Source organism: Bos taurus, chromosome 8, assembly GCF_002263795.3.
Source record: "Bos taurus isolate L1 Dominette 01449 registration number 42190680 breed Hereford chromosome 8, ARS-UCD2.0, whole genome shotgun sequence".
Lineage (NCBI taxonomy): Eukaryota > Metazoa > Chordata > Mammalia > Artiodactyla > Bovidae > Bos > Bos taurus.
This window is the reverse complement of record NC_037335.1, coordinates 83135887-83161248: the sequence shown is the minus strand read 5'-3', so window position 1 is coordinate 83161248 and position 25362 is coordinate 83135887. Positions and strand designations below refer to the sequence as shown.

At 41.8% G+C, this 25362-nt stretch overlaps 1 protein-coding gene across 2 annotated transcripts in view; it reads right to left on the bottom strand.

Annotated features, from left to right (window-relative positions):
- Nucleotides 1–4238, bottom strand: part of HABP4 (hyaluronan binding protein 4) — a 36104-nt gene extending 31866 nt beyond the window's left edge. Inside the window, 1 exon segment of one of the 2 annotated variants that reach the window (NM_001081523.1) lies at nucleotides 3779–4238. In NM_001081523.1, the coding sequence (NP_001074992.1) occupies nucleotides 3779–4139 (361 nt within the window). In that variant the 5' untranslated portion in view covers nucleotides 4140–4238. 2 annotated transcript variants of the gene reach the window in all.
- Nucleotides 4239–25362: the final 21124 nt, after the last annotated feature.

The following is a 25362-nucleotide window of genomic DNA, read 5'->3' as shown; positions in this document are numbered from 1 at the left end:
TCTCCCTTTACCCTTCTCAGTTTTGACACTTTAAAAATTTTCAGCAGAGTCTATGTCTTAAGGCATCTATTATTTGGTAAAATCAATGTATTATGAAGAACATTGTTACTTCTTAAATAATCTTCCAAAAATATGTTTATTCTTCCCTTGTATACATTTAGTAGGTCTCCATCTCAAATATTATGTATAACTTTTATTTTAGTAGCTTCGATTTTTCTTGGTATAAGTCACCGTTCACATTTATTGTATGGTTGTAAAAATATATTAAATGTATTTCCATTAATGGGTATTATTTAAACTACTGGGTTCCTTTCTTACTTAGGAGATACTCATGACTCTTAAGGAATATATGTTTACCTGTATTCTATTTTCCCATTTAATATTTTCTATCAAAAGTTTATAAAGAAGGCACATGTAAATATTAACCTAGTTTCAATAGCTTACTGATCTCATTTTAAAGCAAAAATCATGTTTGCAACATCACTAACACAAAAGTGTACAATTTATTACTTGTTAGTTAATTACTTGAAATGTGAAATGTTACACAACAGACCTAAGTTCAATCTTAAGTTAATGTCCCATTAACCTAGGAAATGCTCAAATCTGATTTGAATCCTGAAGCCACAATCTAAACTTGTGACATGTTTAGGATACAGGAAAGATGTTATCATAAATAAAGCATTATGCTTTTATTTCAGAAACAAAACAGAGACTAACACTCATACCCAGCTGTCCAGGAGTACACAAAGCCATATCCAAGGGCACACGTTACTAAGAGATATCAAATTTGGAAGAGGCATTTAAAATGTAAGGCAAAAATGTTATTATGAAAGTTAACTAACAAGTTGAAAACTGTAATAGACTATGACATAATAGCCATCAGCAAGTACCTCAACAGTAATAATACTTTCCCCTCAATGTAAAAAGTTATTTTAATACAGTTTCAAATTTCCTATCCATAACCTATAACTTATACTAAATATCTCCACTTAACCACACTTAAGAGCTTATTTCCACCTTCCAGTTTTCAGTTATTTTTAAAACTGTATCAATTAAACTTGGAATTCATCATTCAAAACTTAAAATGACATTTGCTACATACTTTATACTACAGCATCTTCCAAAGCTTCTGTGTATAAGCTGAAAAGCATTAAATATGACCTGGCAATTTATTAGAATAATTATCAATACCCTGCAAACATTTCATTTTCTTTCCAAAATCCAAAAAACAAAGATAATAGAGGTCCAGTTTTTCCCACAACTTACTACTAAGAGATCAGGACTGCAACTGAAGCTAGTCGTTCTGTGCTGGATCAGCAGCTCCAAGTGGATAATGCAAACACTGAATTTTACTAGCCCTTTCGAAATAAAAGGCTGGCATATGCAGTTTGATCACTGATCTAACCCCAGCCCACATAAAGAGACAGAATACTGTAAAATTTACAGTGCAATTTCCCTGAAATAAAGTTGAGCTTTGACTTGGAGAATTTCTGAAAGGCCAGGAAAAGCAAAGCTGAAACAGCTTCTGAAGACTTAAAGAATACATTTTTTGAGTAAGGGTCTATATTGTCAAATAGTGAAGGATATTAAAAATCTATTTCTATGGGAAAATCTTATGATTTTCACATTCTTTTGTGATTAATGTTTCTGTTATATGTCAAACTTGTTTTGACTTTGACTCTTGTCTACACTAAGTATTCACTTTTAATAGCCAAATAAACTTTAAAAACTTGAGTGTTAGAGAAGTACAGTCCATATCAATTAGGGTTACAAAACCTTAAGAGGGAAGCTCTCTAACACCCATTACAGATAAATTCAGTATAGTAACTGCACAAATGGAAATTAATGACCTGTTTGCTCCTGAAATAACACACTTGAAAAAGAACTAGAACTACAAAACTTCCATTCTAACTACAAAATTAACTAAAATTCTTTAATACAGATCTCAAAAACCAGATGACCTGGATTATAAACAATTGACAGAAAAAGTTATTAGCATACTACATTATAATGCTAAGTTTATTTATTATGCTAAATGCAGGGTGCAACTGAGTTTATAACATCTGAAATTTAGGGGAAAAAAAGAAGTAGCTCTGTGCATTTATATGTGTAAATACAAAGTGTTAACAGTAAGAAAAGTATGGATTTTCACTTTACTTCATACACTTCTGAATTGTTTAAAATACAACAAAATGCATGACAATTTTACTAGTAAAAAGGTTAAAAAGCAATACATTAACAGAAAACTAAATTCCGTTTCTCACTAAAAGACAATACATATTTTCACTTCCTAAAAAATAGCTTAGCTTGTCCAATTCTTTTATTACTATATTTATCTAAATAGATTTAAGAGAAAAATAGAACATATACAAAATATACAATATATCTCAAGTCTCACTCACTGTTTAAATAGGCTCATATATGTAATTGCCTATCAAGAAATCTTGGGATATCCCAACAGCATTTAAAATAATTGTCAATATTATAATAACTTAATTTTCTGATTCTCAAGAGATATTGCTGGATTGAACTTTGCACAGATTAAGGTAAACATTACCTAGCTGCAGAAGTCAAGGCCCCAACAATCAAGTCAGGAATTATTCTCTCAGGACTGGGCTGACAATTTTTATCAAGCAAGGAACAAGCCAGTAAAGCCAAGTTGAATACACTGCCAAACACTGGCTGGCGTGGTCGAATCATGCATCTGAAAACTTTTTTCGGAAACCTTAGGACCACTATTTTATTTTTGGAAAACAGAGGAAACACAGGTGGAATCTTGGAAGCTTTACCACTGAAGCAGTTCAGGTGGGAAACGACTCTTAAGCACCATCCATGCCTAGGTGCAGTCAGGAGTACACCAAGCTTTGCACTGGCCATTCTGGCTAAGCAGGGAGTGGGGAACTTTGAATATTCTTGTTGAAAAGGTTAAAACCGCTTTTCTTAAAGCAGCCTGAGTTAATGGCAAGTTACACAAGCCATCAACACTACTTCATGTATTGAAAAACCCGTGCGGGATGACTGTTGTAAGCCACCGTAAGGGAGGTGGATGGGTGAAGGCACAGAGCTTGGAAGGCGCCGGGGACCCCGCGTCAACCCCCGCCGCATTCTGCTCGCGGCTCTGACGTCACAGCCCACCCCCGCGGTCACCCAGGCCTTCCCTCCATCACAGAGGCCCTAGCTCCTCACCCCGGCGATCCTTTCACACACCCCGAGTTCTCGCCGCCACCCCCAGCGGCCGGGTGCGCCCTCCTCCATTCTCCCTAAGAGGCGCTCCCCTCCCTCCTTCCCACGACGCTTCTTTTCGCCTCCCGACGCGAATCTTGCAGAGGTTGGGCTGGAGGATGGAGAAGGTCCCTGCTAGTTTTAGATCTGAGAGCCCTGGGGCAGCGAACCCAGTGTTCGCCCTCATACACCACCCAAGAAATATCCCTCAACTTTGCCCAACTTGTAAAGGCTCAGTCCCACCGTTCAGAAACCCCCTACTCCAAGCCGGCACTCTCCTTCGCTCCCAGAAGGGACTGGGAAAGGCCAGAAGGGGCGTGACACTCCCCCCACCCTGTCCTTTTTCCCACCTTCCTCAGCCACTGGGACCCTTAACTTCGGTCAACTCTTCCCAGCGCCCCCTTCCCTTTCTGGAACAGGTTCCAGCGACCCCAGTCTCGCAGTAGCAGGTCCTGGGGCGGCTGAGGAGGAGTGACCTCCATGACCCCATTCTCCTTCCCCTCCCGCCCACCGCGCCCACCCTGGGACACCCAGGTGCCGGGCTGGGCGCGCATACCGGGCGGCTGCGGGCCGCCCCCTGGGCTATCTGGCTGTTGCGAGCTGGGGGCCGGGAGGCTCTTGCGCTCCTTCTGGGACTCCCTCCGGCCGCCGCCCGCGCCGGGTCTGTGGCCCGAGGCCCCAGCCGGGCTCCTGCCGCCGCGGTTGCCAGCCCCGGCCGCCGCCGCCGCCGCCTCGTCGCGCCTCTTGCGCTGCAGCTGCTGCTGGCGCCGGCGTTCGGCCTCGCGCAGGATGTCGAACGGGTCAGACTCATCGTCTAGCAGCTGGTGGAAGCGGTTGGCCACGACGCAGCCGAAACTCTCCTGCATCGCGGCGCCTGCGGCAGCCGCAGCCACAGGACTTCCCAGAGCGCCCTTCATGCCGCCGCGGCCACTGCGGGCCCGCCGCGGGCAGCCCACGCGAGCGAGTCTCAGCGAAGCCGGCGATGAGGACCCATCCTACCCGCAGCTACTGCCCTCCCAGCCCTGCCCTGCCCAGTCCCGTCCCTCCCAGCGCCCGCCCCCGCACCGCGGCCGCCGCCGCCCGCCTAGCTGCTTCCCACCAGCCAATCAGCGCACGAGGGCACGCCCCCTTTCCTAGCCGGCACGCCTGGAAGCCCAATCAGAGGCCGGCTGCTGTCACGTCAGGCGACCTCTATGCCCCGCCCCACGACTCAGCAGGGAGGGGCTGGACCCAAGGGGCGGAGCTGCTGGGAGGAGCAACGAATCTTGTGGTCCAGGCTGCTGGGCCATGCTGGTGGGTCACGGCCCTCATTTGTGTTTTATCTGAGACTCGGTCCACATTTATCATCGTCCACTCTTCTTTGAAGTGTATATATTGATTCGAAAACTATATAATGTATACTTACTATGTGAAGGTGTTATGTTGTAGGAGATACTAGCTCCCTGTTTCGGAAGATTTTAGTTTTAAGGCAGAAAAGTGCCCTGAAGGAAAAGCACAGACTTCTCTATGACCTACTTAAGAAGCTTGGAGAGGCTTTCCCATGGGAATGACGGTTAAGCTGAGATATGAAGGATAACAAGGGCCAGGAGTAATGGCAAGTGCACAAGTCTGAGGTGGGGTGGAAAGCTCAAAGAACACCAGTTAAATGAATTGCTAAGAGTTGGGGAGTTGGCATCACTGATGCGATGGACATGAGTTTGAGTAGGCTCCGGGAGTTGGTGATAGGGAAGCCTGGCATGCTGAAGTCCGTGGGGTCGCAAAGAATCGGACACGACTGAGCGACTGAATTGACTGAAGAGTTGACGCTGGTGCTGCTAAGTACCTTCAGTCGTGTCCGACTCTATGCAGCCCACCAGGACAGCAGCCCACCAGGCTCCTCTGCCCCGGGATTCTCCAGGCAAAAACACTGGAGTGGGCTGCCATTTCCTTCTCCAATGCATGCATGCATGCATGCTAAGTCGCTTCAGTCGTGTCCAACTCTGTGCGACCCCATGTAGAGCAGCCCACCAGGCTCCCCTGTCCACGGGATTATCTAGGCAAGAATACTGGAGAGGGTTGCCATTTCCTTCTCCAGACTGAAGAGTTGGGGAAGGGCCTTATTTTGGTCTTTATTCCAGGAGCATCGGGAAGCAAACTTAAAGCATGAGCATGTGTTTAAAAAGGCCAGCTTAGCTATAATGTGGAGAACTATGTTGGTGGGAGGTCAAATTGGATGCAGGGAAACCAAGCTGAAGATTCCTGCAGATCTACAGGGAAAAGGTGATGATAGTGACTTGGAGTAGGATGCTGTCAGTGGAGGTGAAGAGAGTAGTAGTAGATCCAAGAGCTATTTTGGAGGTTATATGGACTAAATGATGCACCAGACACAGCTGGTAAGGAAAAAGAATATGATGACTCCCGTTTTTCTGGCTCTTACAACTGGAATGGTGGTGCTATTCACAAAGAAAGCATTAGAAGAGACCACTTTGATGAGACTCATAAGTTCAGTCTTGGACATGTTGAGATTTAAGGTTTTTGTTTTTGTTTTGTTTGGTTGGTTGGTTGTTTTATTCAGTTGAGGCCTTGAAGTTCAGAGGAGAACATGAATTGGACTTTCTCCAGGAATTCTTGCTTAGGCACTCATGGAGACACTTTTATACATCGCCTATATTACAACTCTTCCTTTCTCTCTTACACTTTCCCAAAAGTGTGTTTTGTTGGTGCATCAGGTAGCTGTTTGACCCATTGGGGAACTGGGCCCTTTTCCAGCCTCAAACTTGATTAATCTTAAATCACTCTTTGTACTGCCATTCCCCTACCATGGTTGCTGTAGGAATAGGCTTTTGGTGCGAATCTGGCAGAACAGACCTGGGGAAGTATTCTGGAGAATTTCTTAGAGGGAACTTTTTTTTTTTTGGTGGGATCTGCCATCTTTCCACTTCTGTACTTTGGTCCTTGTTATGTAGGAAGACATGATCCCTCAAGTTGCTTATCCTTATTGTGACTATGAAGATGATGAAGATTGCAGAGCAGAAGGATAGAGAAAACCTAGTTCCTTGATGCTGTGGAGCTGCTGACTTATCACAATCAGGAAACTTCCTACCTCAGACTTATGTAAGGCAGTAAATGGGCTTCCCCGGTGGCTCAGATGGTAAAGAATCTACCTGCAATGCAGAAGACCTGGGTTCGATCCCTGGGTTGGAAAGATCCCTGGGAGGTGGGCATGGCAGCCCACTCCGATATTCTTGCCTGGAGAATTCCCATGGACTGAGGAGCCTAGCAGGCTACAGTCCATGGGATCACAAAGAGTCAGACATGACTGAGCGACTAAGCACACACACACACAAAGCAATAAATGGTCTTTATTCTAAGAGCTGCTGCTGCTGCTGCTAAGTTGCTTCAGTCGTGTCCGACTCTGTGCCACCCCAGAGACGGCAGCCCACCAGGCTCCCCTGTCCCTGGGATTCTCCAGGCAAGAACACTGGACTGGGTTGCCATTTCCTTCTCCAATGTATGACAGTGAAAAGTGAAAGTGAAGTCACTCAGTCGTGTCCGACTCTTCGGGACCCCATGGACTGCAGCCTACCAGGCTCCTCCATCCATAGGATTTGCCAGGCAAGAGTACTGGAGGCAACCCAAGCTGAAGATTCCTGCAGAGCTACAGGGAAAAGGTGATGATAGTGACTTTGACTAGGATACTTTCAGTGGAGGTGAAGAGAATAGTTTTCACCTTTAAACTAGTCTTAGTTGTACTAGTTTCTTGCATCCAAAAGCATTCCATTATAGCATCTTGCATCTTGCTCAGATGCATCATTACCGGCTTTGACTTCCCTTTAATAGCAAATGAAAAAGGAACCTTTAATCATAACTGCTGCCAGGTCTGTGTTTTACTAACTTACTCAGTTTTCTGTCATTCCTGAGGAGGGCAGGGATGATGTCTGTCTTATTCATTGTAACTTACATTCCCAGTGCTTAGCATTCTAGGTAGCTGAATAGTAGGTTCTCAGTAAATATTTGTTGAATGAAGATTTTAAGATATCTGTTCTTTTCCTTCTTGGAGTCAACAGAGGCTTATGATCAAAAGCCTATAATTTTTATCCAAAAGAATTGAAAGCAGGTGTTCAAACAAAACCTTCTACCTGAATGTTCATATTAGAGCTTCACAATAGACAAAAAGTGGAAACAACCAAATGTGCACCAACTGATTAATAGATAAACTAAATGTGCTGCAATGGTTAACATTTGGTCAAAAAAGGAAATGAAGTACTGATACCTGCTACAACATGAATGAATCATGAAAACACTATGAAAAGTGGAAGAAAACAGACACAAAAGATCCCCTATTATATAATTCCATTTATGAAATGTCCAGAATAGGCAAATCCTTAAGAGACAGAAAACAGATAAGGGGTTTGGGGGAGGAATGAGGAGTGACTGCTTGATGGGTATAAGGTTACCTTTTAGAGTGACAAAAATTTTCTAGGACTAATAGTGACGGTTGCAAAAAATGTGAATGTATTAAATACCACTGAATTGTAAAATGGCTAAAATAATAAGTTTTATGTTTAGTTTGCCAAAAATTTTAAAGCTTATATTTTGGAGTTAAATCATGGTTTGAATCCTAGCAATGCCACTAATTGACTTTGTAACCCTGGATATATTCCTTATTATGGTGCCTCAGTTTTCTCATCTGTAAAAAGGAGGCAATAATGGTACCTACTTCAGAGGTTTATTGAGAGAACTGGGTCCAATAATGCATATGAAGTGTTCATCACCATACTTGGCACAGACTACATCCTCAGTAAAAAGCCATTTGATAGTAACTATGATAACAAAAAGAAAAAACCAAAAATGCATGAAATCATATAATTTAGAAAATAAAGCATACAAAAAAAGCAGTGAGGTGTGAAGGCTGGTACTACCAGCCTTCTCATAGCAGTTATTTATTGGTACCAGTGGAAATGCAGTGAAGTTTAACTACACACAAAATGTACACTGTTGTTTTTCAGTAGTTGAGTCATGTCTGACTCTTTGAAACCCCATGGACTGGAGCAAACCAGGCTTCCCTGTCCTTCACTCTCCCAGAGTTTGCTCAAACTCATGTCCATTGAGTCAATGGTGCTATCCAACCATCTCATCCTCTGCTGTCCCCTTCTCCTGCCTTCAATCCGTCTCACATCAGGGTCTTTTCCAATGAGTCAGCTCTTCGTCTCGGGTGGCCAAAGTATTAGAGCTTCAGCATCAGTCCTTCCAGTGAATATTCAGAGTTCATTTCCTTTAAGATTGACTGGTTTGATCACCTTGCTGTCTAAGGAACTCTCAAGAGTCTTCTCCAGCATCACAGTTTGAAAACTTCAGTTCTTTGGTGCTCAGCCTTCTTTAGGGTCCAACTCTCGCATTTGTATCTGACTACTGGAAAAACCATAGCTTTGACTAGATGGACCTTTGTTGGCGAAGTGATGTCTCTGTATTTTAATAAGCTGTCTAGGTTTATCATATTGGAGAAGGAAATGGCAACACACTCCAGTATTCTTGCCTGGAGACTCCCAGGGACAGAGGAGCCTAGTGGGCTGCCATCTATAGGGTCACACAGAGTTGGACATGACTGAAGTGACTTAGCAGCAGCAGTAGCAGCAGGTTTGTCGTAGCTTTTCTTCCAAGGAGCAAGCATCTTTTAATTTCATGGCTGCAGGCACCATCCTCAGTGACTCTGGAGCCCAAGAAAACACTGTCACTGTTTCCATTTTTTCCCCCATCTATTTGCCATGAAGTGATGGACTAGATGCCATGATCTTAGTTTTTTGAACATTGAGTTTTAATCTATCTTTTTCACTCTCCTCTTTCACCTTCATTAAGAGGCTCTTTAGTTCCTCTTCACTTTGTTCCATTAGGGTGGTGTCATCTGCTTATATGAGGTTACTGATATTTCTCCCAGCAATCTTGATTCCAGCTTGAGCTTCATCCAGCCTGGGCATTTTGCATCATGTATTCTGTATATAAATTAAATAAGAAGGGTGACAGTATACAGCCTTGATGTACTCCTTTCCCAGTTTGGAACCAGTCTGTTGTTCCATGTCTGGTTCTAACTGTAGCTTCTTGACCTGCACACAGGTTTCTCAGGAGGCAGGTAAGGTGGTCTGGTATTCCCAATTTTTAAGAATTTTCCACAGTTTGTTGTGATCCACACAGGCAAAAACTATAGCATAGTCAATGAAGCAGATGTCTTTCTGGAATTCTCTTGCTTTTTCTATGATCCAATGGATGTTGGCAATTTGATTTCTGGTTCCCCCTTTGGTTCCTTTTCTAAATCCAGCTTTACATCTGGAAGTTTTCAGTTCACATACTGTTGAAGCCTAGCTTGAAGGATTTTGAGCATTACCTTGCTAGCATGTGAAATGAGCACAATTATGCAGTAGTTTGAACATTCTTTGGCATTACCCTTCTTTGGGATTGGAATGAAGACTGACCTTTTCCAGTCCTGTGGCTACTACTCAGTTTTCCAAATTAGCTGGCATATTGAGTGCAGCAACACTTCAATAGCATCATCTTTTAGGATTTGAAATAGCTCAGCCAGAATTCCATCACCTCCACTAACTTTGTTCATAGTAATGCTTCCTACTGCTGCTACTACTGCTAAGTCGCTTCAGTCATGTCCGACTCTGTGCGACCCTATAGATGGCAGCCCACCAGGCTCCCCCGTCCCTGGGATTCTCTAGGCAAGAACACTGCACCCCACTCCAGTACTCTTGCCTGGAAAATCCCATGGACGGAGGAGCCTGGTGGGCTGCAGTCCATGGGGTCGATGAGGGTCGGACACGACTGAGCGACTTCACTTTCACTTTTCACTTTCATGCATTGGAGAAGGAAATGGCAACCCACTCCAGTGTTCTTGCCTGGAGAATCCCAGGGACAGGGGAGCCTGGTGGGCTGCCGTCTCTGGGGTCGCACAGAGTCGGACATGACTGAAGCGACTTAGCAGCAGCAGCAGCATCATATGGCTCAGAGGTCTGCCTGCAATACGGGAGACCTGGGTCCCATCCCTGGATCAGGAAGATCCCCTGGAGAAAGAAATGGCATCCCACTCCAGTATTCTTGCCTGGAGAATCCCATGGAGGGAGGAGCCTGGTAGGCTACTGTCCACAGGGTAGCAAAGAGTCAGACACGACTGAGAGACTTCACTTTCTTTTCACTTTTCACATGCAGAGAGAAACACTTGGGTGTGGGCCAAGGAGGAGGCACCAGTGAGGCTGTAAAGGGTGTGAGTTTTTGTGAATCATCGAAGAGTTACACTCCACACACTCTGTTTTGCCACTGGATTGTTGCTCCCTCTTTGCTTACTTTTCTCCTCTGTAAAAGTAGGATAATTAAATTGATTCTGTATTCCTCATATGGTTTATGGGAGGATAAAACCAAAGAAGTAAATTTTAAAAGGTTGAAAAATTATATTATTTTATAATGGTTTCTACTTGAATAATATATGCAAGAACAAAAATATGTTTCCTGACTCTAAGAGTATCTCATCTGTCTTTTGTGTCAGTTGAGTTGATTGTGGTAATATCAGTGAAATCATAGTTTCTGCCTTAGTTGTTACCAAATATAAGTGGATTCAAATTCAGTTTGCCACAGCAAATGAATAAAGCAAGTACACAGTTTCAAAGTTAGGGGTTGAAAGTGAAAAGTGAAAGTGAAAGTCGCTCAGTCATGTCCAGCTCTTTTCGACCCCACGGACTATACAGACCATGGAATTCTCCAGGCCAGAATACTGGAGTGGGTAGCCTTTCCCTTCTTCAGGGGATCTTCCCAGCCCAGGAGTCAAACCAGGGTCTCCTCCATTGCAGGCTTTTACCAACTGAGCTATTAGGGAAGCCCAAGTTAGGGGTTATAGAATCATAAATCATTAAGAATCAGGATGCTGAGGTTAGCATGTTGAAGTTGGACAGAAAACACCAAAATTCTGTAAAGCAATTATCCTTCAATTAAAAAATAAAAAGAATCAGGATGCTGCAGGAGAATGCCGAGCTAACCAAAATCTATTAATGATGACCAGAAACAGAATACCAACAAATATTTGTATTCTTAGTGTCACTGAGGTTCTTTCCAGTTTTCTTATGTCAGTATGTTACTGGCTACCACAGTGCTTTATATCCTCAGGCACTCATGTCAAAAGGCATGTTTTTTATTCTCTGTCCTACTATTAAAACGTTGGTCTTGGTTGTAATTTTAATCAGGTCTGGATAAAATAATTTGGAATTTAGAACTTCTAGGTTCCACATTTATTCAGGATCCTTACAGTTGTGAGCAACAGAAATCCTATAATTAAAACAAAGGAATTTGTTGGCTTAAGAAAAAAGTCCAAGAGTCTATCAGGCATAGCTGTGTCACTGACAAACCATACTAGGACTTGACCTCTCATTCCGCCACTTGCCATCTCTTTGCTATATTTTCTTCTATATTTACCTCCCTTTGATCTGTTTCATTCTGTAGATAGTCCCAATAGTGACATTTAAAAATCCTTATAGTTATAAGCCAAGCTAGAAAGGAAAGGGCCTAGTTCACCAGGTCAAGCTGGAGTTAGCCCCCTCAACTGAAGCTGAGTGAACGAAGTGGATCCCCAAGGAAAATGTTTCCAATACCAGCAGACAGGAATGGATGGCTGGGCAGGCAACAAACAGAATTCCCCACAAGTGACGATTAGCATGAACATGTTACTGGCACCCCTCTTGTGGTATTGGATTGTTTTACTTTGTATTATAATTCTTATTCTTATTTGTCCTCCCTAAGGTGAGGAATCTTATATAATTCATTTTTCTGTCCTCTCCTTCCCTTCTTTATGGCCTCATCCTCAGTACTTGCAAAAGTGCTTTTCATCCAGGAAATATTTGTTGTGTGAATTTCTTCTTTGCATGTATGTGCTCCTGACAATTTTGCATGTGTTAAAAGTAAAGTAAAAATGCAACAAACTAATTAATGTGTGCAAGTTAATTAATGCATTCACATGATTAAATGGATGTGACAATGTTTCTTTTATCTGTAAGATTCATTATTCCACACATTTGCTAATAATCATAGTTAAATTTTATATACGGCTTCAGTCAGTCAGTCATTTCAGTTGCTCAGTCATGTCCGACTCTTTGCAACCCCATGAACTGCAGCACGCCAGGCCTCCCTGTCCATCACCAACTCCCAGAGTTTACTCAAACTCATGTCTATCAGGTTGGTGATGCCATCCAGCCATTTCATCCTCTGTTGTCCCCTTCTCCTGCCCCCAATCCCTCCCAGCATCAGGGTCTTTTCCAATGAGTCAACTCTTTGCACGAGGTAGCCAAAGTATTGGAGTTTCAGCTTTAGCATCAGTCCTTCCAATGAACATCCAGGACTGATCTCCCTTAGAACAGACTGGATCTCCTTGCAGTCCAAGGGACTCTCAAGAGTCTTCTCCAACACCACAGTTCAAAAGCATCAATTCTTCAGCGCTCAGCTTTCTTCACAGTCCAATTTTCACATCCATACATGACCACAGGAAAAACCATAGCCTTGACTAGACAGACCTTTGTTGGCAAAGTAATGTCTCTGCTTTTCAATATGCTATCTAGGTTGGTCATAACTTTCCTTCCAAGGAGTAAGTGTCATTTAATTTCATGGCTGCAGTCACCATCTGCAATGATTTTGGAGCCCCCCAAAACAAAGTCTGACACTGTTTCCACTGTTTCCCCATCTATTTGCCATGAAGTGATGGGACCAGATGCCATGATCTTAGTTTTCTGAATCTTAAGCTTTAGGCCAACCTTTTCACTCTCCTCTTTCACTTTCATCAAGAGGCTTACTAAATCTTTCTAAATATTTTCTGTTTAATCCTTACAACAACTGGAAGAGGTGAATACTTCTTCCGTCTCCAAGTTACAATGCCATGTATGTATGGCATGTACATTAATTAATGCATGCATTAATTATTATTATTAATTAATGCGTTAATTAATTAATTCCATGAGATTAATGCTTCAGTAAGTGGTAGTTCTGGGATCAGGAATGTGAGTCTATACTCCTAACCGTAATGCTTTTTGCTAAACACTGAGCTAACAGCTTAGTTGTGAGTAGGACACGGTTTCACTCCTTCAAGAGCTATGCAAGCTGGGAACAGACATTGTGCATTTAAGGCACAGTTCTCAGAAGAGCCCTAAGAGGAAGCTGAGTGGGGGTCTGTAATTTTATCACCAGTAGAATTTTGTGAGGGAGTGCTCACTGAAACACAAGTAGGGAAATGGTATACTTCAGTTCAACTTAGACCCCCTAAAAAACATAATTTTGTGAACTGAAAGCTATACTGTGTCCAAGCTAAGTTTGCATTAACTAAGATGTTGAAATAATGCTGCTCTTCTGCTTAGATTATATTTTAGAAATATATTAAAAAATAAGCTCTCATCTCACTCTCTAAGGATGATCTGTGAACCAGCAGCTGCAAGTCACTGAGGAGCTTTTTAGAAAGGCACAATCTCAGGCCAACCACAGAGCCACTGAATCTGAATCTGCACTTTACAAGGTCCCGAAGAAATGTCTGTACACAGTAGAATCTGGGAAGTGCTGAGCTAAAGTGAAAATACTTTTGTTCCCCAAACACCCCTGACTTCTTCATGCATCGGCGACCTCACATGTGCTGTTTTATCTATCTAATCTGCCCAGGGAGACTATTTATCATTCAAGATTTAGCTTTAAATTCTCCTTTCTTTCAAGGTTATTATTTTCCCTACCAGAAACTGTTGGCCATTCCCTTTTCTGTGATTGCATAACACTTTGTACTGGTATGTCTTATAAGTTTTCTATCAGATGATCTAACAAAAGTAAACACACAGAATGATAATGCAGGATGAGAAGGTGTTATAACTGATCTCCAAAGATGGCTCTCAATGAATGACACTTTCCAGTATCATGTATTGTGCAGTCACCTCCCTCACTGAATCTGGATTGGCTGTGACTATTAAGAAACAGAGTAAAGTAGAAATGATACTGTGCCAATTCTGGGCTTAGCCTTTAAGAAAAGCTTCAATTTTCTTCTTGAACCTAACTTCCATGGTTTGAGGAAGCCCTAGCAGCCATGTGGAAAAGCCACATGAAGAGGAGAAGCCCTAAAATCACGTGGGTATGCTAAGTAGCTTCAGTCATGTCTGATTCTTTGCGACCCTATGAACTATAACCCAACCAGTCCATGGGATTCTCCAGGCAGGAATACTGGAGTGGGTGGCCATTTCCTCCTTCAGGGGATCTTCCTGACCTAAGGATTGGACCCATGTCTCTTACATCTCCTGTATTAGCAGGCGGGTTCTTTACGACTAGCGCCACCTGGGAAGCCCCACAAAACTACATGGGAAAGGAAGAAAACTTAGCCATTTCTGCATGCCAGAAGCTTCCAGATGACTTTAACCCCACCAGCTGCCTAAGATACAGCAAGAACTGCCCAATTGAGTTCAGTCAATCCACAGAATCATAAGATAATAACATGGTTGTTGTTTTAGGTCACTGGGTTTTGAGTTTGGAGATCATCGGATTGGGGGTTCAATAACACAAAGATACTAAATATCCGAGATGTTTCCTTAGCATAGAGAAACTATAAGAGAAAGTGTACTAGAGCAAGCAGTGTGCAGCTCTTAGCACATAGTCATTGTTTGCCGTTACCCCCCACTCCATTACCAGGTAACAGTCACCTCGAAACCACTAACAGTCTCTCAGCCACTGGTCAGCACCACAGTGGGTCCCTTCTCCAAGCAAGCAACTGTTGGTGACCCTTCACCCAACAGCTGGTAGAGTGGTGGTTGTCAGGCAGAGTGAGGTAAGAGGCGAATCCTGCCGTTCTCCCCTGGGGCCCCCAGCTCACCCAGTCTTGGGCCACGAGGTGAGCTGGGGGCCCCAGCAAACAGTCTGGGGACTGTGTTTTGCTGGGCTCCAGAGCCCTGGCCAGGGCTGCCCATTGTCCAGGCCCAGGCCTTGAGGCAGCAGTGAATCTCCCCCCATCTCTGCCTCTGCAACCTAATAGCAGTGTAAGTCTGCCTGGGTCACAGTCTGAAGAACATAGCTCCCGTGGTTTGAATGGCCTTAGGAGCCTGAGGGTCAGTTAAGTTGGGCACCCGGCTCCTTCAGTGATGACAGCTGGGCAGAGTCTGGGGACCTGTCCTTGAGGTAGCCGCCAACTGAGATCTGCTTCCTCTTAGCCAGGACCTGGACCTTGGAGGGTGAAAGCTGAGCCTTGAGACCTTGCCTTTTCTTGTCAGAACACAGAATAACATTTGTTTGGTAGAGACTTACAAGAAGATCGTTACCTGACCATGACCTGACTTCTAGAAGAAAGGCTCTGACACCAAGAAGTCTGCAACAACTAACCATGCTCCACCACTCCTTTCCTGGAAAAGGGCTTTGTTGAAAGTTTTCGGGGAGTTTGGGGTTTTTGAGGCATGAGTCACCCGTCTCCTTGCAAGGCCCTGCAATAAACCTTTCTCTGTTCCGAACTCCAACATTTCAGTATTGGTTCACCTCACTGCGCATTGGGCACATGGACTTGCGTTTCAGTAACAAAAGTACATAAGCATCCTGAGCAAGAAGTAACACAAAGGGCAGTTCAGCACTACAAACGTCTGCATAAAAAGGCATCTCTTCTGGTTGTTTCACTGGTCAACTAAATTTCAAGAGCTTCATGATGTGTAGCTTACATAAGCTCTTCAGGTAAAATGCAATATTTTAAAAAACAAGGACTAAAGATAGTGTCTATGTGCTGAAGACATAAAGATAAAAATAGATTAATAAAAAACTTAGTTTTTTCTTTTTTTTAAATAATTGACATAGTTTAAGCAACAGAAGCACAGTAGGTTCTACTATTTATTAAAATTTTATTTTAAATATTAATATAAGACACTGTTCTCACTGAGTCTCCAATCATGGAGAAAACATTGAGCTCTGGAGGCCCTTTTTGGATCATTTGGGTATGAGAGAATTAGTGCTCTCTTCTACACATTTAAGAATGTCAGAGAACCTCACACCTGTCAGAATGGCTATCATCAAAAAGAGCACAAACAACAAATACTGGTGAAGATGTGGAGAAAAGGGAGCCCTTGTACACTGTTGATGGGAATGTAAGTTGGTGTAGCTACTGTGGAAAACAGTATGGAAGTTTCTCAAAAAACTGAAAACAGAATTACATGATCCATCAAATTCCACTCCTGGGTATATGTGTGTGTGTGTGTGTGTATGTATGTATGTATATATATATATATAAAGAAAACACACTAATTCAAAAAGACACGTATATCCTAATATTCATAACAGCATTGTTTATGATTGACAAGATATGAAAGCAGCCTAAATGTCCATCATCAGAAGAATGAATACGGAAGATATAGTATATACATATACACAATGGAATAATCAGTTCAGTTCAGTTGTTCAGTCATGTCTGACTCTTTGTGACCCCATGGACTGCAGCATGCCTGGCTTCCCTGTCCATCACCAGCTCCTGGAGCTTATTCAAACTCATGTCCATCAAGTCAGTGATGCCATCCAACCATCTCATCTCCTGTTGTCCCCTTCTCCTCCCACCTTCAGTCTTTCCCAACATCAAGGTCTTTTCTTTCCAATGAGTCAGTTCTTCGCATCAGGTGGCCTAAGTATTGGAGTTTCAGCTTCAGCATCACTCCTTCTAATGAATATTCAGGACTGATTTCCTTTAGGATGGACAGGTTGGATCTCCTTGCTGTCCAAGGGACTCTCAAGAGTCTTTTCCACCATCACAACTCAAGCATCAGTTCTTTGCTGCTCAGCTTTGTTTATAATCCAACTTTCATATCCATACATTACTAGTGGAAAAACCATCGCTTTGACTATCCGGACATTTGTTGGCAAAGTAATGTCTCTGTTTTTAAATATGCTGATTAGGTTGGTCATGGCTTTTATTCCAAGGAGCAAGTGTCTTTTAATTTCATGGCTGCAGTCACCATCTGCAGTGATTTGGAGCCCCAAAATATAAAGTCTGTCGCTGTTTCCATTGTTTCCCCATCTATTTGCCATGAAGTGATGGGACCAGATGCCATGATCTTAGTTTTCTGAATGCTGAGTTTTAAGCCAACTTTTTCACTCTCCTCTTTCACTTTCATCAAGAGGCTCTTTAGTTCTTCTTCACTTTCGGCCATAAGGATGGTGCCATGTGCATATCTGAGGTTATTGGTATTCTCCCGGCAATCTTGATTCCAGCTTGTGCTTCATCCAGCCCGGCATTTCACATGATGTACTTTGCATATAAGTTAAATAAGTAGGGTGACAATATACAGCCTTGATGTACTCCTTTCCCATTGGAACCAGTCTGTTGTTCAATGTCCAGTTCTAATTAATGGAATAATATTCAGCCATAAAATTTTGCTGTTTGTAACAACATGGATGGGCTTGGAGGGTATATTCTGCTAAGTGAAATGTTAGAGAAATATAACTACTGTATGGTATCACTTACATGTGGAATCTAAAAAATAAACTAGGAAATGTAACAATAAGGCAATAGACTCATAGAGAACAAACTAGTGGTTACTAGTGGAGAGAGGAAAGAGGTGAGGGGCAAGATATGGGTAGGGGATCAAGAGATACAATTGTGTATAAAATAAATAAACTACAAGGATGTACTGTACAACACAGAGAATATAGCCAGTATTTTATAGCAGCTATAAATAAAATAGAACCTCTAAAAATTGGCTTAAAACTCAACATTCAGAAAACTAAGATCATGGCATCCGGACCCATCACTTTATGGCAAATAGATGGGGAAACAATGGGAACAGTGACAGACTTTATATTTTGGGGCTCCAAAATCACTGCAGGTGGTGACTACAGCCATGAAATTAAAAGATACTTGCTCCTTGGAAGAAAAGTTATGAACCTAAACAGCATATTAAAAAGCTGTCCATCTAGACAAAGCTATGGTTTTTTCAGTAGTCATGTATGGATGTGAAAGTTGGACTATAAACAAAGCTCAGCACCAAAGAATTGATGCTTTTGAACTGTGGTGTTGGAGAAGACTTTTGAGAGTCCCTTGGACAGCAAGGAGATACAACCAGTCCATCCTAAAGGAAATCAGTCCTGAATATTCATTGGAAGGACCGATGCTGAAGCTGAAACCCCAATACTCTGGCCACCTGATGCAAAGAACTGACTCATTGGAAAAGACCTTGATGCTGGGAAAGATTGAAGGTGGGAGGAGAAGGGGACAACAGAGGTTGAGATGGTCAGATGGCATCACCAACTCGATGGACATGAGTTTGAGTAAGCTCCAAGAGTTGGTGATGGACAGGGAAACCTGGCATGCTGCAGTCCATGGGGTCACAAAAGTCAGACATGACTGACCGACTGAACTGAACTGATGTTGCACACCTGTAAGTTATGAAATAGTGTATCTTAACTATATCTCAATTAAAATTTTAAAAAGAAAATAATGGCAGAATTCTCTCTTGCTTTAGGGTCTTGCTGTTTGGAGCTGTTTCTTTAATAAGACTCATTCTCTAAATTCTTTTCCATCCGTGCTCAGATGTCTTCTTATTAGAGATACCTTCCCTGGACAGTCCATTTTAAACCCCATTTCCCAATTTATCTTCCTCCACAGCATTTTTCGTGATGTATATTCATTTATTTGTTGTCTATCTCCCTCCACTAGAATGTGAGCTCTGAGAACAGAGACATTGCTTTGTCCACTGCTGTATCCTCATTGCTGAGAACAGGGATTGGCACATAAGTGGCACTCAGTAAATATTTGTTGAATGAATGGTGGTAGAATATCTAAAAATGTACTTTCAGCTAAACAAAAATGCTAAGCAATACAATGTACTTTATTCCTTTGCTTAGCATCAGAGATGGTTTTGGCCATTGTAGGAAGTCTTTTTTAAATGGCTGGGTTTCCTAAGTCATTATATAATTACCCTCTTAAGTCTGAGTGAGCACTTAAAAGCACAGTTTCTAAATTGTTTTGCTTATATAACATTGCTGTTATTGACATTATCAATTTAGCAAGCATTGTGATGGGGCATACTATTAAAACACAGCCTAGGAGAAGTCAGCTTGTGATGAGCACTGCAGCATAAAGAAGAGTAGACTTGGTGCCAGTACTCCCCTTGCCCCGTATCAGCTAAGTGACCTTAGCAAAGCCACATAATCTTTGGGATTTTTTTCTCCGACTGTAAAATGAAGATAAACTGCCAAGTCTACCTAACAGAGATATTGTGAGAGTCAAATAATAAAATCTGTATAAGCACTTTGAATGCCTGAAAAGCATCATGAGAATGGAAGGCATTATCATTATGTCAAAGTAGTGATCAGTCATCAATTTTGGGGCACCTGATATAACCAAAGGACTCTGCCTCTACTATGGGAGAAATCTGTATCTATGCTCATGGAGAGGCTTTCTGTTGAGATGGAGATATGGGGGGCAGTATGTACATTGAAAATGTGCTCTAACTAATAAGGCAGTCATTTCCAAAATGTGCCTTAGATACAAATATAATTTTTAAAAGAATTGGCTGACTCAAATGGACCTTGGCACATTAATTTTTATCAAGGAGGGTGACTGAGCCATACATAGGTCTCATATAGTAGACACTTACCAGTTAGATACCACCCCTCTGTGTGCATGCATATGTCTATATCCCTTTTGGGCTTCATTCTTTTGTTCATATTGCTTTTTAAAAAATTATATAAGGAATTTTTTTTCCTTATATAAAAATTATATAAGGAATGGGGGGCTTCCCTGGTAGCTCAGAGGGTAAAGCATCTGCCTGCAATGCCAGAGACCTGGGTTCGATCCCTAGGTGGGGAAGATCCCCTGGAGAAGGAAATGGTAACCCACTCCAGTACTCTTGCCTGGAAAACCCCATGGACAGAGAAGCTTGGTAGGCTACAGTCCATGGGGTCGCAAAGAGTTGACACAACTGAGAGACTTCACTTTCACTTTCATATAAAGAACACATGAACATTTCCACTGAAAAAGAAAAGGAATATAAAAACATACCAAGAATAACAAGAAAGTCTCCTTTCATTCCTTCACCCATCAGATATCTCTTGTCACACTTTAATATCAACAAGGGAGAATAACCAGAGACAAGAAACCTTTAAAAACCATATAGGGCTACTTTGCAGTGTTATTGTTGGTCACCTAGCCATGTCTGACTCTTTGTGACCCCATGAACTTATAGCTCACCAGGCTCCTCTGTCCATGGAATTCTCTAGGCAAGAATACTGGAATGGGTTGCTATTCCCTTCTCCAGGGGATCTTCCCTTCCCAGTGATTGAACCTGGGTCTTCTGCACTGCAGGCAGATACTTTACTGTCTGAGCTACCAGGGAAGCCCACTTTGCAGACTTCCATGCAAATATATTTGAGCACCTATAGCAAATGGATAATTTCCTAGGGAAACTCAGATTAGCAAAATTGAACCCATTAGAATTACAAAGCTTAAAGAAAACAGTTTTCATAGAAGAAACAAACAAAAAAAAATTATCAAATAACTACCCTAAGAAAAAGCACAAGGCCTGAATAATTTCCTAGGGGAATACAACCAAACCATCATATCAAAAGCATTAAAAAAGAAGGAAATCTTACTTGTTTTTTCCATGAAGCAAGTATAACACTGCTATCTAAACTAAATAGGGTACAAAGAAAGACTATTGGCCAACATTTTTCATGAATATTGACACAAAATTCTAATCAAAATATTAGAAAAAATAATTAGCAAAAATAATTCAATGCCATGTTAAGAAAATAATGCAGAATTACCAAGTGGGTTATGTTCCAGAAATGAAAATTTGGCTTAATATTTAGAAATCAATTAGTGTCATACATAATATTAATAAAGCCAAGAAAAAGAATCAAAGAAGCAGAGCAAGTCTTTGAATAAATCAATACCTATTCATTATAAAAACACACAGGAATTAAAGAATTCTTTCTTAACATGAGTATATATCCATATATGTGAAAGTCAAAGTCGCTGAGTTGTGTTTGACTCTGTGACCCCATGCTCCTCTGTCCATGGAATTCTCTAGGCCAGAATATTGGAGTGGGTAGCCTTTCCCTTCTCCAGGGGATCTTCCCAACCCAGCGACTGAACCCAGGTTTCCTGCATTGCACATGGTTTATTTACCAGCTGAGACACAAGAAAAGGATATAATACATACCTTACTCTTAAAACTAGTTTCCTATTTAATCAGCAAACATTGCAGGCAATTAATTCTTCTAAGACTGGAAATAAGACAACTATGTGGATTATCCATTACTATTCAACATTGTACTACAGGTAGTCAATTCAGTTCAGTTCAGTCCGGTCGCTTAGTTGTGTCCGACTCTTTGCGACCCCATGAATCGCAGCACGCCAGGCCTCCCTGTCCATCACCAACTCCCGGAGTTTACCCAAACTCATGTCCATCAAGTCGGTGTTGCCATCCAGCCATCTCATCCTTTGTCATCCCCTTCTCCTCCTGCCCCCAATCCCTCCCAGCATCAGAGTCCTTTCCAATGAGTCAACTCTTCGCATGAGGTGGCCAAAGTATTGGAGCTTCAGCATCAGTCCTTCCAGTGAATACCCAGGACTGATCTCCTTTAGGATGGACTGGTCAGATCTCCTTGCAGCCCAAGAGACTCTGAAGAGTCTTTTCCAACACCACAGTTCAAAAGTATCGATTCTTTGGCATTCAGCTTTCTTCACAGTACAACTCTCACATCCATACATGACCACAGGAAAAACCATAGCCTTGACTAGACGGACCTTTGTTGGCAAAGTAATGCCTCTGCTTTTGAATATGCTATCTAGGTTGGTCATAACTTTCCTTCCAAGGAGTAAGTGTCTTTTAATTTCATGGCTGCAGTCACCATCTACCGTGATTTTGGAGACCAAAAAAAATAAAGTCTGACACTGTTTCCACTGTTTCCCCATCTATTTCCCATGAAGTGATGGGACCAGATGCCATGATCTTAGTTTTCTGAATGCTAAGCTTTAAGCCAATGTTCTCACTGTCCTCTTTCACTTTCATCAAGAGGCTTTTTAGTTCCTCTTCACTTTCTGCCATAAGGGTGGTGTCATCTGCATATCTGAGGTTATTGATATTTCTCCTGGCAATCTTGATTCCAGCTTGTGCTTCTTCCAGTCCAGCATTTCTCATGATGTACTCTGCATATAAGTTAAATAAACAGGGTGACAATATACAGCCTTGACGTACTCCTTTTCCTATTTGGAACCAGTCTGTTGTTCCATGTCCAGTTCTAACTGTTGCTTCCTGACCTGCATATAGGTTTCTCAAGAGGCAGGTCAGGTGGTCTGGTATTCCCATCTCTTTCAGAATTTTCCACAGCTTATTGTGATCCACACAGTCAAAGGCTTTGGCATAGTCAATAAAGCAGAAATAGATGTTTTTCTAGAACTCTTGCTTTTTCAGTGATCCAGCAGTATTAACCAATACAATTAAGACAAGAGAAATCAATTAGAGGCATCAGAACGTGTAAAGAAGAAGTAAAAATAATTTTATTTGTAGATGATATGATAGTATACCTGAAAACCTCTCAAAAATCAATGATAAAGTTAATTTAAATATTAGAAGAATTCAATAAAGTAGCAGAATGTAAAATTAAAATTTTAAAAATCATTAACTTTTACAATAGAAGCAAAAGCAAAAATAAACAAATGGAATCTAATTAAACATAAGCTTTTGCAAGGACAGGAAACCATAAACAAAATGAAAAAACATCCTATGAGCTGGGAGAAAATGTTTGCGAATGATGCAACTACCAAGAGATTAATTTACAAATAGCTCATATAACTCAATAACAAAAGAAACAAACAACCCAGTCCAAAACTGGGCAGAAGACTCAAATACAAATTTCTCCAAAAGAAGACATACATATGGCCAATAGGCACATGAAAAGATGCTCAATATCGATAATCATTAGAGAAATAAAAATCAAAACTACAATGAGGTACCATCACACACTGGTCAGATGGCCATCATTCAAAAGTCCAGGAATAATAAATATTGGAGACGGTGTGAAGAAGAGGGAACCCTCCTACGTTGTTAGTGGGAATGTAAATTCATACAACCGTTGTTGAAAACAGTATTCAGTTCAGTCACTCAGTTGTGTCCTACTCTTTGCGACCCCATGAATCACAGCATGCCAGGCCTCCCTGTCCATCACCAACTCCTGGAGTTCACTCAGACTCACGGCCATCGAGTCAGTAATGACATCCAGCCATCTCATCCTCTGTCGTTCCCTTCTCCTCCTGCCCCCAATCCCTCCCAGCATCAGTCTTTTCCAATGAGTCAACTCTTCGCATGAGGTGGCCAAAGTACTGGAGTTTCACCTTCAGCATCATTCCTTCCAAAGAAATCCCAGGGCTGATCTCCTTCAGAATGGACTGGTTGGATCTCCTTGCAGACCAAGGGACTCTCAAGAGTCTTCTCCAACACCACAGTTCAAAATCATCAATTCTTTGGCATTCAGCTTTCTTCACAGTCCAACTCTCACATCCATACATGACCACAGGAAAAACCATAGCCTTGACTAGACAGACCTTTGTTGGCAAAGTAATGCCTCTGCTTTTGAATATGCTATCTAGGTTGGTCATAACTTTCCTTCCAAGGAGTAAGTGTCTTTTAATTTCATGGCTGCAGTCACCATCTGCAGTGATTTTGGAGCCCAAAAAAATAAAGTCTGACACTGTTTCCACTGTTTCCCCATCTATTTCCCATGAAGTGATGGGACCGGATGCCATGCTTTAAGCCAATGTTTTCACTGTCCTCTTTCACTTTCATCAAGAGGCTTTTTAGTTCCTCTTCACTTTCTGCCATAAGGGTGGTGTCATCTGCATAACTGAGGTTATTGATATTTCTCCCGGCAATCTTGATTCCAGCTTGTGCTTCTTCCAGTCCAGCATTTCTCATGATGTACTCTGCATATAAGTTAAACAAGCAGGGTGATACTATACAGCCTTGACGTACTCCTTTTCCTATTTGGAACCAGTCTGTTGTTCCATGTCCAGTTCTAACTGTTGCTTCCTGACCTGCATACAAATTTCTCAAGAGGCAGGTCAGGTGATCTGGTATTCCCATCTCTTTCAGAATTTTCCACAGCTTATTTTCATCCACATAGTCAAAGCCTTTGGCATAGTCAATAAAGCAGAAATAGATGTTTTTCTGGAACTCTCTTGCTTTTTCGATGATCCAGCGGATGTTGGCAATTTGATCTCTGGTTCCTCTGCCTTTTCTAAAACCAGCTTGAACATCAGGAAGTTCACGGTTCACATATTGCTGAAGGCTGGCTTGGAGAATTTTGAGCATTATTTCACTAGCATGTGAGATGAGTGCAATTGTGCAGTAGTTTGAGCATTCTTTGGCATTGCCTTTCTTTGGGATTATAGAGGTTCCTTAAAAAACTAAAAATAGATTGCCATATGGTCCCACTCCTGGGTGTATATCCAGAGAAAACTCTAATTCAAACATGCGTGCACCATGATCTTCACGCAGCACTATTTTCAATAGCCAAGACACGGAAGTAACCTAAATGTTCATTGACAGAGAAATGGATAAAGAAGATGTGGTACATGTATACAATGGAATATTACTCAGCCATAAAAAGGATGAAATAATGCCACTTGCAGCAAAATGGATGGACCTAGAGATTGTTATACTCACTGAAGGAAGTCAGAAACAGAGAGAGACAAATATCATTTATCATTTATATGTGAAATCTAAAAAAAAATGGTACAAATGAATTTATTTACAAAACAGAATCACAGATGCAGGAAACAAACTTATGGTTATAGGAGGAAAAGTGAGGGGAGGGATAAATTGGGAGTTTGGGATTGACACATACACACTACTATATACAAAATAGATAACTAATAAGGACTTCCCTGGTGGCTCAGATGGTAAAGCATCTGTCTACAATGCGGGAGACCTGGGTTCCATCCCTGGGTTGGAAAGATCCAATGGAGAAGGAAATGGCAATTCATTCCAGTACTATTGCCTGGAAAATCCCATGGACAGAGGAGCCTGGTAGGCTACAGTCCATGGGGTTGCAAAGAGTTGGACATGACTGAGTGACTTCACTTTCACTTTCCTAAGGACCTACTGTATAGTACAAGGAACTCTACCCAATACTCTGTAA